The 15,925-nt window shown below is 39.5% G+C and overlaps 1 protein-coding gene across 1 annotated transcript in view; it reads left to right on the top strand.

Moving 5' to 3' along the window:
* The window catches only part of TBC1D32 (TBC1 domain family member 32), a 1,886,357-nt gene that overhangs the window by 1,194,027 nt on the left and 676,405 nt on the right, over positions 1–15,925 (top strand). Inside the window, exon 22 of the mRNA XM_044086982.1 lies at positions 13,842–13,967. Coding sequence (XP_043942917.1) covers positions 13,842–13,967 — 126 coding nt within the window. The remainder of the gene's footprint in view (positions 1–13,841; positions 13,968–15,925) is intronic.

The raw sequence follows: 15,925 nt of genomic DNA, 5'->3' as shown, positions 1-15,925 counted from the left end.
CAGAGCAATTTTGTTACCCCACGAGTGGTCCCTCAAACAAAAGGTGGCGGGAAGGATATTCCACAGATGGGGCCAGCCTTGCTGCGACCTTTTTGCATCTCTGATGAATGCCAAATGCAGAAGCTACTTTGCCCTCAACCCTCCACCGGGGGACAGTCCCAGGGATTCACTTGTGCACGATTGGCCCTCGAGTCTCCTTTATGCCTTTCCTCCAACCCCACTGATTCCCAGAGTCTTGATGAAAGCAAAGGGCTCGGGAAGGCCAGTTATTCTGATAGCCCCTTTTTGGCCTCGGCAGATATGGTTCCCCTTTCTTCATCAATACCAACTGGAAGAACCTTGGTTTCTGGACCCAGTGCCAGACCTTCTGACACATTCGTCAGGAGTTCTTCACCCCTCTCTTCAGTCCCTCAAACTGACAGCTTGGCTGCCCCACTTCCCAACCTAGCCAGGTCATATAATCTTTCTTCCGAAGTTCATCATATTCTGGTTTCCTCTCATAAAGTCTCTACTAGGAAACTGTACAGTAGTAAATGGAAACGTTTTGTTTACTGGGCCTCTCAACACGATATTGATCCCTATGTTGCCCCTCTTAATATGGTTCTGGAATTTTTCACAACGATTTTTCAGGAAGGTGCTGCAGCGGCCACTGTTAGAGTTCAAGTTGGCCGCTATATCCAGTTTTTACTTGGGGATTGAAGGATCTAATCTTATGTCACACAGATTATGTAAAGCCTTTTTGAAAGGGACTCATCACCTAAGGCCACCCATCAGACAACCAGTTGCACCATGGAACCTAAATTTAATATTATCTCAGCTGATGCTGCCCCCCTTTGAGCCGGCATCCTCTTGCCCCTTGAAGTTCATATCTTGGAAAACATTATTTTTGGTGGCTATTACTTCAGCTCGTAGAGTTTCTGAACTTCAAGCTCTTTCTATTAGTTCCCTTTACTTGGTATTTTTTCCTGATAGAGTGTCTGTCAGGACAAATCCCTCTTTTCTTCCGAAGGTTTGTTCCGAGACTAATCTGAATCATTCTAGTGAGTTGCCCACTTTTTTCAGACATCATTCTAACAAAATGGAGTATATGCTACATAAACTTGATGTCCACAGACAGTTGAGATTTTACTTGGACAGAACAAAGGATTTTAGAAAATCTCAACAGCTTTTTGTTTCCTATGCTGATAACAAAAAAGGGCTATGTGTGTGTAAAGTTACCTTGTCTAGATGGTTATCAGATTGCATAAAGTTTGTATACTCTACAACTAATCAGACCTTAGAATACAAGGTGAAAGCTCATTCCTCTAGGGCGGTATCCACATCTCTAGCTCATGCAGCTCAATTTCCTTTGGACACCATTTGTGCAGCTGCTACGTGGTCAAAACCAAATACGTTTATCACTCATTACAAAGTGGACAAGGCCTCCAGGGACAGAGCTTCCTTTGGTTCCACTGTTCTCAGGAATGTACTCCCGTGAGCCACCCAGGGTTTGGGTGCTTGGGACGCTACCCACGTGCAAGAACAAACGGCGAGATTGAACAACTTCACATAAAGAAGTTATGTTCTTACCATAACGTTCCATGTGAGTTGTTCATCTTGCCTTTGTTCTTACATTTCCCTCCCTCCATCCCCCTCCGGGTTCTTGAAGACCAGATACAACTGGAGTTCTGGTTTGGTTTGGTTTGTCTACTGTCCTTTCTTCTACCAGACTTTCTTACTGTGGTTGACTGTACATATGTGTTTTTATGTTTTTTATATATACACATATTGACATTTAGGGTATGTTAGGCTGTTCCTTTGTTGCTGGATTCAGCAAACTAGATCTGAGGATTAGCCAGAGAGCATCATGGGATAGGTGCTGTGTCTCGAGCTACTGAAAGATCTAGAGCTTGGAAAGCGGCTGACTCGGAGCTGATGGATCGGCTCCGTACCCATGTGTAAGAACAAAGGCAAGATGAACAACTCACATAGGACATTATGGTAAGAACATAACTTCTTTTTTCAGAGCTCACCTTAGATTGTTTCTTCTGCCAACTTATTTTGTGGACAAGACTAACAGAGCAAGCTCTGTCATGATTACTTTGAATGTCAGAGTAGCTCTGAGGTAGTGTGTGTATTGTACAGCATCTTTGCACCAAAGTACCAGTTGTCTTACTGTTTTGCCATTGAGTTGTTGCTAAGTAAGTTTTTAAAAACAGATTGTGTTAACTTTGCTATATCATTTTAATAACGTTTGGTACCCGAAGAAGTGAAAAACACTTCTGTTGTGGTCAAACCCAAATTATTGAGAGGAATACCAGCCATTTTTTACATTGTATTACCTTGTCAAAACACCACTCTTTCTCTAACATTGTAATATGCATATTTGATCGAGGTTCAAGACTGGACTTGCTAGCATGTTACTTGCATCCATGCCTCCACCCATTCCTATTATGACAGTGGCTTTTGAGCACCTGGAGCTGATTGTCATACCGATGCCGTACATTTAAAGAGCAAAAAAAAAAAAAAAGGTCCACTTCAATCTGCTAGAACTTGGAGCAGGTAACTAGATACCAGATACCTGCCCCCTCCTTCCTGCCACAGCTCTACAAAAAGAAAAAAGGTCCACTTCATTGCAATGGCAACCTAAATGCAGTACCCCTCCCTGCCTTAAATCTTCATTAGAAGACACAGTCCTTTGCTTGCCCCAGCTCTTCATTGGAAAATTGCTACAAAGGTTTTATTTGATGCCATGCACAAGTTTGTAACACTTGTTTTTTGAACTATTATATGCATATGGCTTTCTACAATTTACTTCTAACAAAGTGCTGATGTGCTGAATTCCCTCTTATGTACTGGCATTAAGAAATGCCAGTACTGAAAGAAGAATTCATAGTCAAAATAAACTTAACTGTCATACAGATTAACACAGAGGAAAAAGTGTGTATCACTGCACGAAATTTCGATTCTCAGGCTTTGTACCATATGAATGACAATTTACAGAAGGAAGATAGATTAATACATGAACTGTACTTTACCATCAAGTCTTCTAACACCTTCAACTGGGGCAGCTGCACCCATTTCCCCACCCTTGCTACACTTCTGATTCTAAGTGAGTATAAAGTTCTGCTGTCTGACAGTGCCCCAGTGGAGACTGGATGATATGCAGGATTCTGACTCATTCAAGCCTATAACACCTTTTTGTATACTTCTAGTTAATACCCATAGATCTTTTTTGGGTCTTACTTTAACTAAATGAATTACCAGCTAATAATAGGCAGTATTAGAAAGGGAAGCAGTTAGCAAAATAGTCTTAAGATTGTTAATTTGTGATGTCCTGTGGTAGAGAAATTGATCACTGATTACCACGTTTTTTTCATAGTTTCATGTTTATGTTCCTATTTTCGTAATTGAAAAAAACTACATGCCATTGAGATGTATGGTGTGAAATTTCATGGTGGGAGACAGGAAAATTCATTGATAGTGTCTGTTTATATCACACTATACTGGTGATAGTGCTAGATGTTTCTTAATAATTATGAAAATAAACTATATTTCCATATGTATGTAATAGTTAAAAAAACAAGTGAGTTACAAACTATTGCATGGCATCAGGCAAAACCTTAGATGTTGAAGAAAACTGACAGATATTATCACTGTAAGCTGCACATCTTGAGAAGGATTCCTTGTTATTTATATTTCTAATTATACAGTTAAGTACATGATTTCATATTTCTGTAAACATATCACTACAAATGCATGCAAAGAGGAATTTCTTGCTGTCATGTGAAAGATTATTTCTGGTAAACAAAAGTGTAACAGTATATGTGTGGGTTGTTCAGTTTCCAAGATAAGACAATTTCTTTCTGAATGTTTAGCAAAAAATGTAATTCTGTTTTTTTTTTTTTTTTGATTATTATAATATATTGTATTTAGGTTCATAGATTGTTATTAGACTAATGACCGGGGGGGGGGGGGGGGGGCTTTCTAAGCCTCGTCAAGTTTTCCCAAAATAATAATGATGTATGTAAACTACTTTATAAATGTACTGCAGCCCAAGCTTGGAACAAACTCCCTGCATACATTAGATCCATTTCCCATCCTAGACATTTCAAAAAGGAACTTAAACTTCACCTTCTGAACAAGTCTTGCCCCTGTCATTACCCCACCTAACATACTACTCTAATGAACTCTACCACATCATATTATTTCACTCCATCTTCACAGACTCTTTACTGTACCACCTCTTAGTTTTCTCCATTTACTCATAATCTTACTAAAAAAAAAACTCACCCGTAAGCTCTACTTCTCCACCACATGTACATATGTATATATTGCTGGCTCATGTCTAAATACCGCTCTCTATTACAAAATCCACTATATCAATAGCTCTCTCTATAAAAGCTCAATTGCTTATTTTTTCACAGTAAAAAAAATATTTCTTTGATGTGTGTTATTATATTTCTCTTTATCATTATCATTATGCATTACACTTCTCTGTATATGTAGCTTATGTATTGTAAATTTCTTTATATTGGAGAGTGAAATTTATGTACTTTACATTGTCTGTATTGGAGCTTTTCTCCTCGGGTCTCCACTGAAAATGGGCCTCTGGCCCATTTGGACTAACCCGGTTAACAAATGTCAAATAAATAAATGAAATAAAAATGTGCTGTATCCAAATAGGACATTGAAGGCCAGGCATTGATAAGCTACTTCTGTCCAAAATGGACATGGGGGCCAGGCCCGCCGTAAATTTCTTATTCCCCAGCAACTGTTCTAGGTTGCGCTTAAACTGGGTAATAGAAAACTCAGCTTCACATGAATGTGGTTTGCGTATGCCATGTAAGCCAGGCATAGATCACCTCTCAACAATCTGTAGGAGCCTGAGTAGAGGGAAAGGGCTTTAAGGCATCCTGCATAAGTCAGGTTTGTTACTCCTTGTATTCCTTTTTGTAAGGAACCTCTGAGGTTGCTCTAGTTGCTGCATATGCCTAGTCATGTACATACCAAAGGGAACATTGTTCTTTTTTATTGGTCTGATAAGGGTGGTGTACAGTGGAATAATGACCTCTTTGGACCTAGATGCCATGCCCTTACTTATAAGTTGGGCAACATAAAAGGATTTCCTCACCACTGTGGCTAGATGGTGGTCGGAGGTAAGGCTGCTGTCTGCATGCATACCCAGATTCCTCACCACTAGGTCAACTCTTAGGGGCATATTATCAACATAGTAATTAGCTGGGATAGTTGACTTCCTAAAGGGTGCAGTTAAGCATTTCATAGCACTGAGTGTAAGGCCATGGCTATTGCACCATTTGTTAGTCAGAGATCCACATTCTTGAGGAATGCTAGTGTCTGCAGGAGAGTCGACGATAACCCTACTTAGCTTGCAATCCGCTGCAGACTTAGTCAGCCATAAACTTTCAGCATTTGCTTCCATTTCAGAGAGGTAGAAGCCAAAAAGGAGTGGGCTCAGTACCGAGCCCTGGGCGACTCTTTTAGTGACTGGCCTCTGTGTGGAGATAGCCTCACCTGTTTTGACCTCCTGGGATCTATCAGTGAGCCATGTGGATATCCAGTGGGATATAAAAGGGTTTATACCCAAATTAGCAAGCTTGTGTAAAATGCCTGAGTGGGGTATTGTTTCAAAAGCCTTGGCCAGGTCATGGTAAGCTGTCTGCAAACTGTCTTGCCTTCATCCAGTGCTTTGGTGACCATCTTAGAAAAGTCCACCAGATTTAATAGGCATGACCTTCCTGTAATAAAGCCAAACTGTGATGTGTCCAGCATTTGCAGGTTACCTGTGTCCTCATTTGTCATGTCCATGATGATTCTTTCCATGGCCTTACATATGAGTCTGGAAAGACCTATGGGCCCGTAGTCACCTGAATCAGTGGTTCAACATCTTTTGTGCAGTGGAATGGCTGTAGCCATCTTCCATTTCTTGGGCACAAAACCTGACTGTAGGCTCCTGTTGAAAAGTGATTCAAGTGGACCAGAGAGGTCATGTTTCATGCTATTTTTTAAACATCCCAGGATGTTCTCGGGGCCCATTGTTGCAGTGTTTTTGGCCTTGAAAGTGCACTGATGACCTGTCCCTAGTAATGGTTGGGGGTATTGTGGTATGCAGTATTTCCTTTGGACTATTGGGGGGAGTGGGCAGAGAAATTTGAGCTGAACCTGTCAATCAAAAGGTTGGCAATGGTTTCCAGTTCACTGTGGGTGATGCATTTACAGTAAGTTCTACACATTGTTTTGTATTTCACCTGAAATTATGGACATAGCTGCAGAAAGCTTTGTGGTTGTTCTTTGCCTGGGAAGCTATTTTTTCTTCAAATTTAGCCTCTGAAGTATTACTTACCCTCTTAGCTACCTGTTCAGATTGGTCAACAGTCTTTTAGTATGTATGAATTTTTTCCTCCTACAGTTGGCCAATATTTTTTTTTATTTTGTTGTGTAACCAGTTAATATTGTGATTCCATCGGGATGGCTTGTCTTTTGAGTTTGTCGTATTCTTAGTACGAGTGGGCATGGCTCGCTGTATAGAGCCATCAGTATGGCTGTACAGAACTTTTGTAAATAGCTCAGAATATGCTATGGTATTTACTGGGTTTGGGAGTGCTTGGAATTTAGCCAAGGTGTCTCATAGTAAAGAGAGGTTAGCCTTGAAATAGTTCGTAAAGGTTTCTGATTCTGCTAGATCCCTGGGGAGAGACTCTAGTACATTGAGATAGGTAGTATGGGTTTCCTGTACATGGAGGGGGACCTATAGGTTGCAGGGATATTTATGGAAGGATTATGAATGAACTATTTTTGCTGTAAAGTGCAATTCTTACTAATAACATTGTTATTTGTACAGTTTTAATAGCGTTTATTGTTCACAAAGTATTTACATTTGTTTATCTTATGTCTTTAAGCTGATTTTTCAGGAAATTATTTGATATGCAAGGATGTGTATAGGCTGCTAGAGGTGTGACATCCCACATTATGTAGGTATTAATGAACTAATATAACTCCTTGTCTTCTAGAGAATGTCAGCCATTAGTTCTGTATGCCCGCCCTCCTTTCCCCTGGATGATGTTGCTGTTTGTGATGCTTATTTATTTACTTGTTTGTTATTAATTTCATTTCATTTCTCATGCACACCCTCATTGCCTTTGGATGGTATAGTCTTTTGTGGTGCTTGTTTGCTTTGTCTATCCATTTAATTATCCATCCATTTGATCATTCATTCACATGTTAATTGAGTAGGTTGGCTAGTCAAATTGACCCTTTTCAGACACTGTCTAGGTCATAGAGTAACCACATATTAAACAGTACAACAGTAAACAGAGTTATGGTATTAAAATATGGAATGTAAATACTTTCAGTAATTTATTTATTTATTTTACATTTGTTTACCTAGAAAGTCTGACTGGACACAGGTCCTTTTTTCAGTGGAGGCCCGGGGAGAAAAGCTCCAGATACATTTTAGACAGTTCTACACAGGTCAAACAAGTAGAAATCACATATTACACAGTTCAGAGTTTCACAGGTCAAAAAAGTACGAATCACCAGGTTATATAGCACAGATATCTATTAATAATTGGCAAAAGATGACATACAGCAAAATACGAGAAACATTTGCAGATATTTTCAGATATCAGAACACAGTGAGGAACTGTAGTAGATAGTTTCCTATGTAGGTAGTGCCAGTATAATACTTCACATAGAAGCTTTGAATGTTATTTGACAAGTATAGTGTTTTTATTGTATGTCCAGGTAGGTGGTGCAGTTGTAGTAAACATACTTGGTGGACTATTTGCTCTATGGAAATTAGATTGAGATTAGGTTTATATGGGGGATGAGTAGCTGAACAGTGTTTAACCTGGGGAGTCACAGGAGCATAACTAGGAATCCATATAGTATGCTTTGAGAAGCTTTTTGAATTGGATAGTGGAGCACATGGAAGTTAGGTGGTAAGGTAAGGAGTTCCAAGCTTTAGCTATGGAATTGCTAGAGAGAGATTTTCCTGCATCATTGCTATGTTTGATGACTTCTAGGTAGTTTTGGGTGCTAGATGTTAAGGTTCTAGTGGTGGAATAAGGTATAATTAAATTTTGTAGAGCTGGAGTTTTAGTTGGTTGGTAGTATATTTTATGTGCAATGACAATTGGTTGAGTTTCAATAGCTGAGGTAGCTCAAGCCACCCCAGTTGCTTGAGAGCTACACAGTGATGGGTCTTACATGGGGTTTTAGTAGCGAATATAGCAATCTTGTTATAGCAGGTTTCTAGCTTGTGTAGGTCGGTTTTGCGGAGGTTAGTAAGTATTGGAGATGTGTAGAGGAGGGTAGACAGCAGATCTATTCTGGCTATGGTAGCTTTAGTTTGTTTAGTAAGAAAATTTTTATTGTGATAAAGGAGACCAAGCTTTTCATGAACCTTTTTGATAGTTTGGGCTATATGAATGTCATATTTATGGTTGGAATCTATTTCTACCCCCTAAGAGTTTAGTGTGGGAGGTAAGGATGATTGTTATTTTGTTTCTGGATATGATGGTGAAGGTGTCATATGGGGGACAGGATCTACCTGTATTGAATAGGAGAAGTTTTGTTTTATTTGAATTCAGGATTAGCAGAGAGTTAGAGAACCAAGTCTCAGCTTCATTGGACTGTTGAGTCAGGGAGTGTAGGTCATCTAATGTTTGTGCTGCACAAATCAGTGTGGTATCATCAGCGTATTGTACTACTGAGGCATTAGGTGTGTAGGATGAGAGCTGGTTGGTAAATAGAGAGAAGAGTAATCGGCCAAGTATGGAGCCCTGAGGGGCACCTATGGTAACAGGCAGAGGAGAGGATAATTGGTTGTGCCATTTCAGTGCTTGTTGATGACCTTATAGGTAGCTTTTAAACTGTGTTATAGAGTGTGTGCTGATATTTAGGGTGGCTAGTGTGTTAAGGAGACTGTTATTGTTGACCATGTCGAAGGCTTTAGACGAGTCTAAAAAAATGATTGAGACTAGTTGTCCTTTGTTTTTGTGGTGGTTAACTGTATTGGAGAAGGACATTAGTGCTGTTGTGGTGCTGTGGAAGGGCCTAAAGCCATGTTGGTTTTTAGATAGCAGGTTGTTTGTTAGGAGGAAATCTGTGAGTTTGGTGTGAACAACTCATTCCAGAATCTTTGATAAGGGTGGCAGAATAGCTATAGGCCGGTAGTTGTTTAGTTCTATGGAATTTCCTCCCTTATGTAATGGTATAATGTGAGAGATTTTCCATATGTTAGGAGCTTTTCGCTCTGTTCTAGATCTGTTAATTAGGATGGCTATGGGATAAGCTATGGCATCTGCAGGTAGCTGTAGGAACTCTCCTGGAAGGTTATCTGTGGCTATGGTGGTTGGTTTAAGCTTTTTGGAGGAGTTTTAAAATGGATTTGGTTGAGGTTGGATGTAGGGTAAAGTTGGTGCTATTATCATGTGGGTTAGTTTTATTTTGTTTGGGTGGCATGTCAGGGTTGTTATTCATACTTTGGGTATTTGCAGGGGCTTGTACTGATTCAGTGAAAAATTTATTGAATTGTTTGGGGATGTTCTCAGAGTTATTTACTGTTTTAGGTGAAGGGGTTGTAGTCTTTCCTGGTTTTAGTACAGAATTTATAGTGGCCCAAAATTTTTGTGGGTTGTAGAGATATTTTCTTGGAGGTTTTGGTAGTAGTTGATTTTGTCAGATTTAATGCATTAATTGGCTTTATTATGAAGCTCTGAGTAGGTTTGTTTTGTTGACTTGGATTTGTTTTTGTGGTAGTTTGCCCATGCTTTGTCCCTGTCTTTGAGGATAGTTTTAGTTTCCTTGTTTAGCCAGGGGGCATAGTTGGTCTTTGTTCTAATGGTTCTAGCGGGTGCATGATGGTTGAGTTGAAGTAGTTGACTGCCTCATCTAGTGACAGTGATGTTAGTGGTTTCCAATTAAATCTTTTTAATGAATTTCTAAACTCTTCTGGTTTGAAGTTTGGTTTGTTCCTGACTATTCTTAAGGTTGTCTCTTTAATATGGTGAGTTCTTTTTCTAAGGAGGAAGGTAGCTTGATGGTCACTGAGGCTGTTTGGCAGACAGCCTGCTAGAGATACAAGTGAGGGGGCAGATATAAGAATCCAGTCCAGGATGGACTGTTGTTTTGATGTTTTGTCTCTTCTGGTAGGAGCTGTGATAAGTTGGGTAAACCCATGGAGGGTAATGTGAGTAGTTGGATTGTGGCAAGAGCAGTTATTCCAGTCTATATTAAAATCTCCTAGTAAGATATTTCCAAAAGGGAAGGAGGTAGAGATCCAGTCTAATAGGATTTCGATACTGATAACATTGTTAACAGGTGGGCAGTAACAACCTTTAATATTAATGTGCTTATTGGGGTTCAACTTTAACTGAACTATGATAGTTTCTGTATTACCTATGTGTGGTATATTAGCATCAATTTATTCTAACTTGAGCTGGTCTTGGAATCGTAGTGCTACACCTCCACCCTTTTTACTATTTCTGTCTCTGCATAAGATGTTATAGCCTGGTGGTATTATTTTATTGCTACTGATTTCTGGTTTTAGCCAGGTTTCAGTCATTAGTACAATATCAGGTTTATATAGCTGAAGTAGTGCGTGAAGTTCAGGAGTTTTATTTAAGATACTTCTTACATTTATGTTAAGGAAGAGAAGAGAGTTCTTATGTCTGAGGGTAATATCAGTAGGAGGGTCAGAGTGTGTGTTTGCTAGCGAGTTGGAACCAGGGTTGGGATGTATGTACCCACAGCGTTATAGTTTAGTCATTAAATGTAAGTAGAGTTTGGTAAACTTGTTGATGATAAAAATGTGTTTTAGTGAGTTGTTGATTGTACATTTGGTTGATTGTATGTCATGGTGGTAATAGTGTGTGAGGGAGTGAAAAGGCATGGAGCTATGTGTATGGTTGGAGTTACAAAGTGATAGTTAATGGATGTAGTTTGCCAGGGGAGGGAGATGTTGTGTTGTAGTTAAGTGTGGTAAGAGGTGAGGGCTGTGAGTTGGAGGAGCATTATAATTGTGATTGTGTATATTATGGGGTTTATTGTGCGAGTGTCTACAGTATGAGACATTGTAATAGTCTGAGATAACCTAGATTGGCTATGTGGAGTGATTAAGTAAGCAAATGTGGTGATACATAGAGTGAGGCTGAATGTGGCTACTGTGGTGAGGGTGTGGTGTTTTGTGATTGATTAATTGGATAATTGGTAGGAAGTGGTTACTAAGTGGGGGGTGTGGTTTGTAAGTAGAAATGTAATGAAAGAGGGGGGGTGGGAATGGGGTTAGGGTAGGGGAGCAGAGTGAGCCCGGAGGGGGTAGAACCCATGCTTGGAATGGACTGGCCCTAGAGACACTAACAAAAAAATGAAAGATACTAAATGCAGGTTATGAGCGGGATGGCTGTTATATTATGGGAATGAAGGGATGTAAACAGTAAAGTAGTGGTATTGAGGAAGGTGGATATAACAGAGAAAGTATGTCAATGAGGGGAGAACTTTACAGGGAATTTACAGAGAGAGACTATCAAGGGGAATGAATGGGGTAGAGACAAACAGGAGTGGCAAGAGACTGAGGTGTCCTAGCAGCAAGCTCCCCAATTAGGGCAGATAGGTAGTTATTATTTACACAAAGCAGTTGAGACATAGACTACTTTCACTTAGAAGCTGCTCTGAATCACCGGAGCTGTGGTGAGAGGTGCCTGTTTGCAGTGTACTTCTTTAAACACTGTGGATGTGCGGTTAAGCAGGGCTTGGGATCTAGGGAGAGAATAATAACTTCAAGTAAGAAAGGAGGTTGTGTTTAGAAATATCATTGAGTCAACAGAGAAATGCACTATCCTATTGTTGTACCTTTTTCTTCATAACTGCTAACGTAGAACTAGACCTTAGTGATATAAACATGTAAAGCTTACTTCAGCAAATACCGTTAGCAATAAGGAATTTATTTACAATAAAGAAGAGAGGAAGAGAATGAATACAGAAGAAGTGAATACAAATTTTGTTAAACATATTTTATTAATCTGTTAAATGAGTAGGCCCACTAGACACATGTCCCTTTTCAGGGTCGACCCGGGAATACTTTGTGGTTAAGTGACTTGCTTAAGTCACAAAGTAGGCAAATAGAGGTGGGGAAAATCAACCCTTATACCCTAGACTACATGATACAACTCTGCAGTGATTGCCTACATACAGGGACAGTGTTTGCTTCAATAGCATTATGGTTTTAAAGTTTTTAGGTAGATAAAGGTAGCAATGAGAGTATTAAAAGTAATAATATATGAATTAATGTAAATAAGGTACATCCTCGGCTGCAAGTTACTTTTGCTTAAAAGTACACTGTGTTATGACTGGTGTTGTTTTATAAGGAGTATCCTGTTTTTGGTCCCATAAAACTGAGGGCTGTTTGCTATAGATGCTCAGGTGTAGAGGATTTTGGAATCAGTTACAGGTAAATAAGAATATAAAGTGTTTATATAGTACTATTAGAAAGGGCATTAGAAAAGCTGGTTACATATATTGGGAGAGAGAGAGAGATGGATGGAGGTCCAGACTGTCAGCCCATCTTTAGAAAAGCAGCCTTCTATTGTGGATGATGTGAAAGTTGGTATTTGAAAGGAGTTTGATCTTAGGGTTCAGCTTCATAATGAATATTGCATATTGAAAAATAAGAGTTGACTAGCAGTGGACATAATTTATTATTCAACATAATGTATAGTATAGTGGCAAACAGCACGTGTACAGAAATGAGTAAACAGCAGAGGGGTTGTACTTTGTTCTCTATTTCTAGGTTCTGCATCATAATTTTCCTGTTTTTGCAGGAAGAAGTTGAGGGAGGATGGATCATCACTGGAAGATTATTGTTGTTTTGAACTTAACTGTCGAATCCTGCTAGTTTGGTTTCTTACTGCTGAGATCTTATAAAGGAATTCTTTTTAAGCCTTTCCTCTATTATCTTTTATTCAGGGTACCTGCTAGTGGTGCAAAACCTCAGTCAGTCTTTTATCATCCCACAGAATGTAGTGTGCTAGCTGAGAGGTCCTTAATAATTTGCAGCTGTGATGTATTCCTTGGCAGCAGCAGCATTTATGATGACTATCTTGCATAGCTGCAATGTTTGTTATTCCTAAAGGACAGATCAAGTATTTTTTCAGGATTTTTTCTTCTTCTAATTGCAGTGTCATGTTTATTTCTGAGGCATTTGGAGATAAGTTATCAGTGTTAAGTAACCCGCATGATAATTTGTGGTACTGCACATGCAGCAGTGTTAGCTTTTGTAGTAGCACAGCTGAGATGAGTGAGTCCCTTTAGACTGCTTGTAGCTCCCAGCTGTTGCGACTGAATGGTAAAGACTGACATAGTCGTTAATTAGTTATGGTGGTTGTCTGTTACTGCATTAGAACCACTGATGCTGACTGTATTAATATGCTAAATATTGCTTATTATTAAACTGTAGTAGGTCTGTTTCTAATCCTGTCAGAAAGTATGAAGTGCACAAAAAGAAAAATAGTTTGTGTCTGTTGCTATAGTTGCTATTCAGATAGTCTGTGTTGTCAGTATAATGATTGCTGACACACAGGCTCTGTCATCCATCACGTTACATTCAAATATTTTGCATTAACTTACTTTGATCATCTCCTGAGTACAGTTGCATGTACAGCTGGAATTTCCCAATGGATGTGCTTTTTTGTCTTGAGTTTGATACACTGCTGGTATAAATTGTTTTGAACTGTGAAAGTGTATGTATAATGTCATCAAAAGTGTGTGTATACTGAACAGATGTTTAAAGAGTGACCACTTTATAAGCAGAATTAAAACTAAAATAATGCATTTCTTTTTAGATGCTGATTTTAGCAAAATTCTATTGTCATCAAAAAAACATGAAAAGCATATTGGATGGCCAGAGAGCTGCAGGAAACAATTTAGTAAAACCATGATAGCAAAGCCTGATGCAATCCAGGGTGTCGGTAAGTTTTCCAGATCTAAGCCACTTGTTTAAATACAGTACCTGTTTTCTTTAAGAATCTGATTTTTGTTATCAGGTTTCTTCATGCTTATTTGTGTAGAATCTTAAAGTCATATCTCAGGAGTGTTGAGCATTCAAAACCCTGAAAAGGTCAAAGTATGAAAATAGCAAACACTTTTATAAGAACGTTATTTTCCAGCTACAGAGTGCAACAATCTTTGACTTCATTATCTAAGTAAGGTGGAATGAAGCCCATACCTTACAACGTCTTAGCACAAAGAATCTGGACAAAGCCTCATAGAATAGGGGGACAAAAGCCCAAAAATAGGGACAGATTTTAAATATTGCTCTTATAAACATAGAAAGCTGCTAAAATAATAAAATTTGTCTTAGCATGCATTTTTCTGAAGGGTATGAAGTGTAAAACACAAATGCATATCATTATTTAGTAACTTTAATCCGCAGATACCCCAGTGATTTGCCAGAAAATCACACATTTTATGAGGAACATACCAAAACTATGAGGCAAAAATCTGGGCCTTCTGAGAAAATCTGTACAGTTGAAAGGTATGATGACTCACTTATAGAGGTTTAAGATTTGGAAGACAACCTTCATGTGAAAACAATTTTTTTTTTTGGGGGGGGGGGGGGGTTCTGTCACTTCTGACTGCCATCTGATCATTCACTGCAACTTTGTCCATTCTTTCTCAACCAGCTAAGAGCCTGTCAAGGTGAAGTTTTCATACAAGAAGTTATCAGATATTTCTTGCAGTATGACCTAAACACACCTCTGTTTGCTGTGTAGGCACTCTGGGGTGGGTGAATACTGTCTGCTGCATGGGCCGTGTCTGAATTGTATGAGTATCATAGCCCTTCAGGTAGCCCTTTCCTTTTTAATTTATTTATTTTTTTATTTTTTGAGCATTTTTCTCCCTCCTACGTCATCCTACAGCTCCCTACCCTGTGCCCCATGAACAATTCCAGGACTGACAGTCACCTTCTTTACCCTTTGGCCCATCCAATAGGGCTGGGACTGACTTGAACCTTGAGGGAGCTCACATCCATTGGGTGGTTCTACATTAAGATCTACTTCTGTGGCTATTCCCCCTCCCTTTGACCCTAGTGGTACTTCATACAGGCAGGTGTGCACTGGGAATGTGCAACGTATGGCCGTGCTTCCACAGTAGTTCAACCTTGTCCGCACCATATTCCTGTCTTTGGCTCACACCACCTGATGCAACATCTCCGGCCTCCACCAAAGATCATCACAAGAGATGCCTATGGAACCACCCACCCACCAGGAATGTTAGCACCAATTCCTCCCTGCCACTCTGTCAGAAGCAGGAGCCACTAATTTTACTGAGGTCTCCTGGACTGTAGGCAGGGCTTTATCCCATCTTCACCACCACAGCAGCTAGCCCTTCCCCCTTTGAGCGAATAGCATCCACTAGATCCTTGATCTCCACTGGGGTTAAGTTAGTGAGAAGCCCACCTCATGGCAGGTCCCTCAACTTCTCTGCTGGATGATTTGAGCAGGCATTGCCTCTTCATTCGTCTCCCTCCTCGTCTGGTTTCTTTAGACAGAACTGCTATTCCACTAAACAAACTTGGTTCAGCTGTAGTCAGGGCACCATCATCTATGCCGCATTGCCAGTATGTTAAAACAGCTTTCCATTTTACAGCTTGTTTAGTCTTTTGGCTCAGTCACTCATTCAAGTGTTGACCAATCGTATTATAACTGTTGAGGCAGTATAATGAAAAAGGCATTAACTTATGTTTTAGAAATCTAGAGTTCTTCACCCATTAAGAGTTTCTATTAATCATCCGCCTTTACCTAACTGATTGTTTAGTCCTTTTTGTTGAACAGTTTACTTCATAACATATTGATATAGTATATTGCTGGCCTTTATTCTTCTGATTCACTGATTCATCTCCTTTGTCTTAATTTGAATGTGGAAA

This window comes from Protopterus annectens, chromosome 1.part1 (assembly GCF_019279795.1).
Source record: "Protopterus annectens isolate FY-2018-M chromosome 1.part1, PAN1.0, whole genome shotgun sequence".
In the NCBI taxonomy this organism is placed as follows: domain Eukaryota; kingdom Metazoa; phylum Chordata; order Ceratodontiformes; family Protopteridae; genus Protopterus; species Protopterus annectens.
Note: the sequence above shows the minus strand (reverse complement) of the source record. Positions and strands in the feature narration are given on the sequence as shown.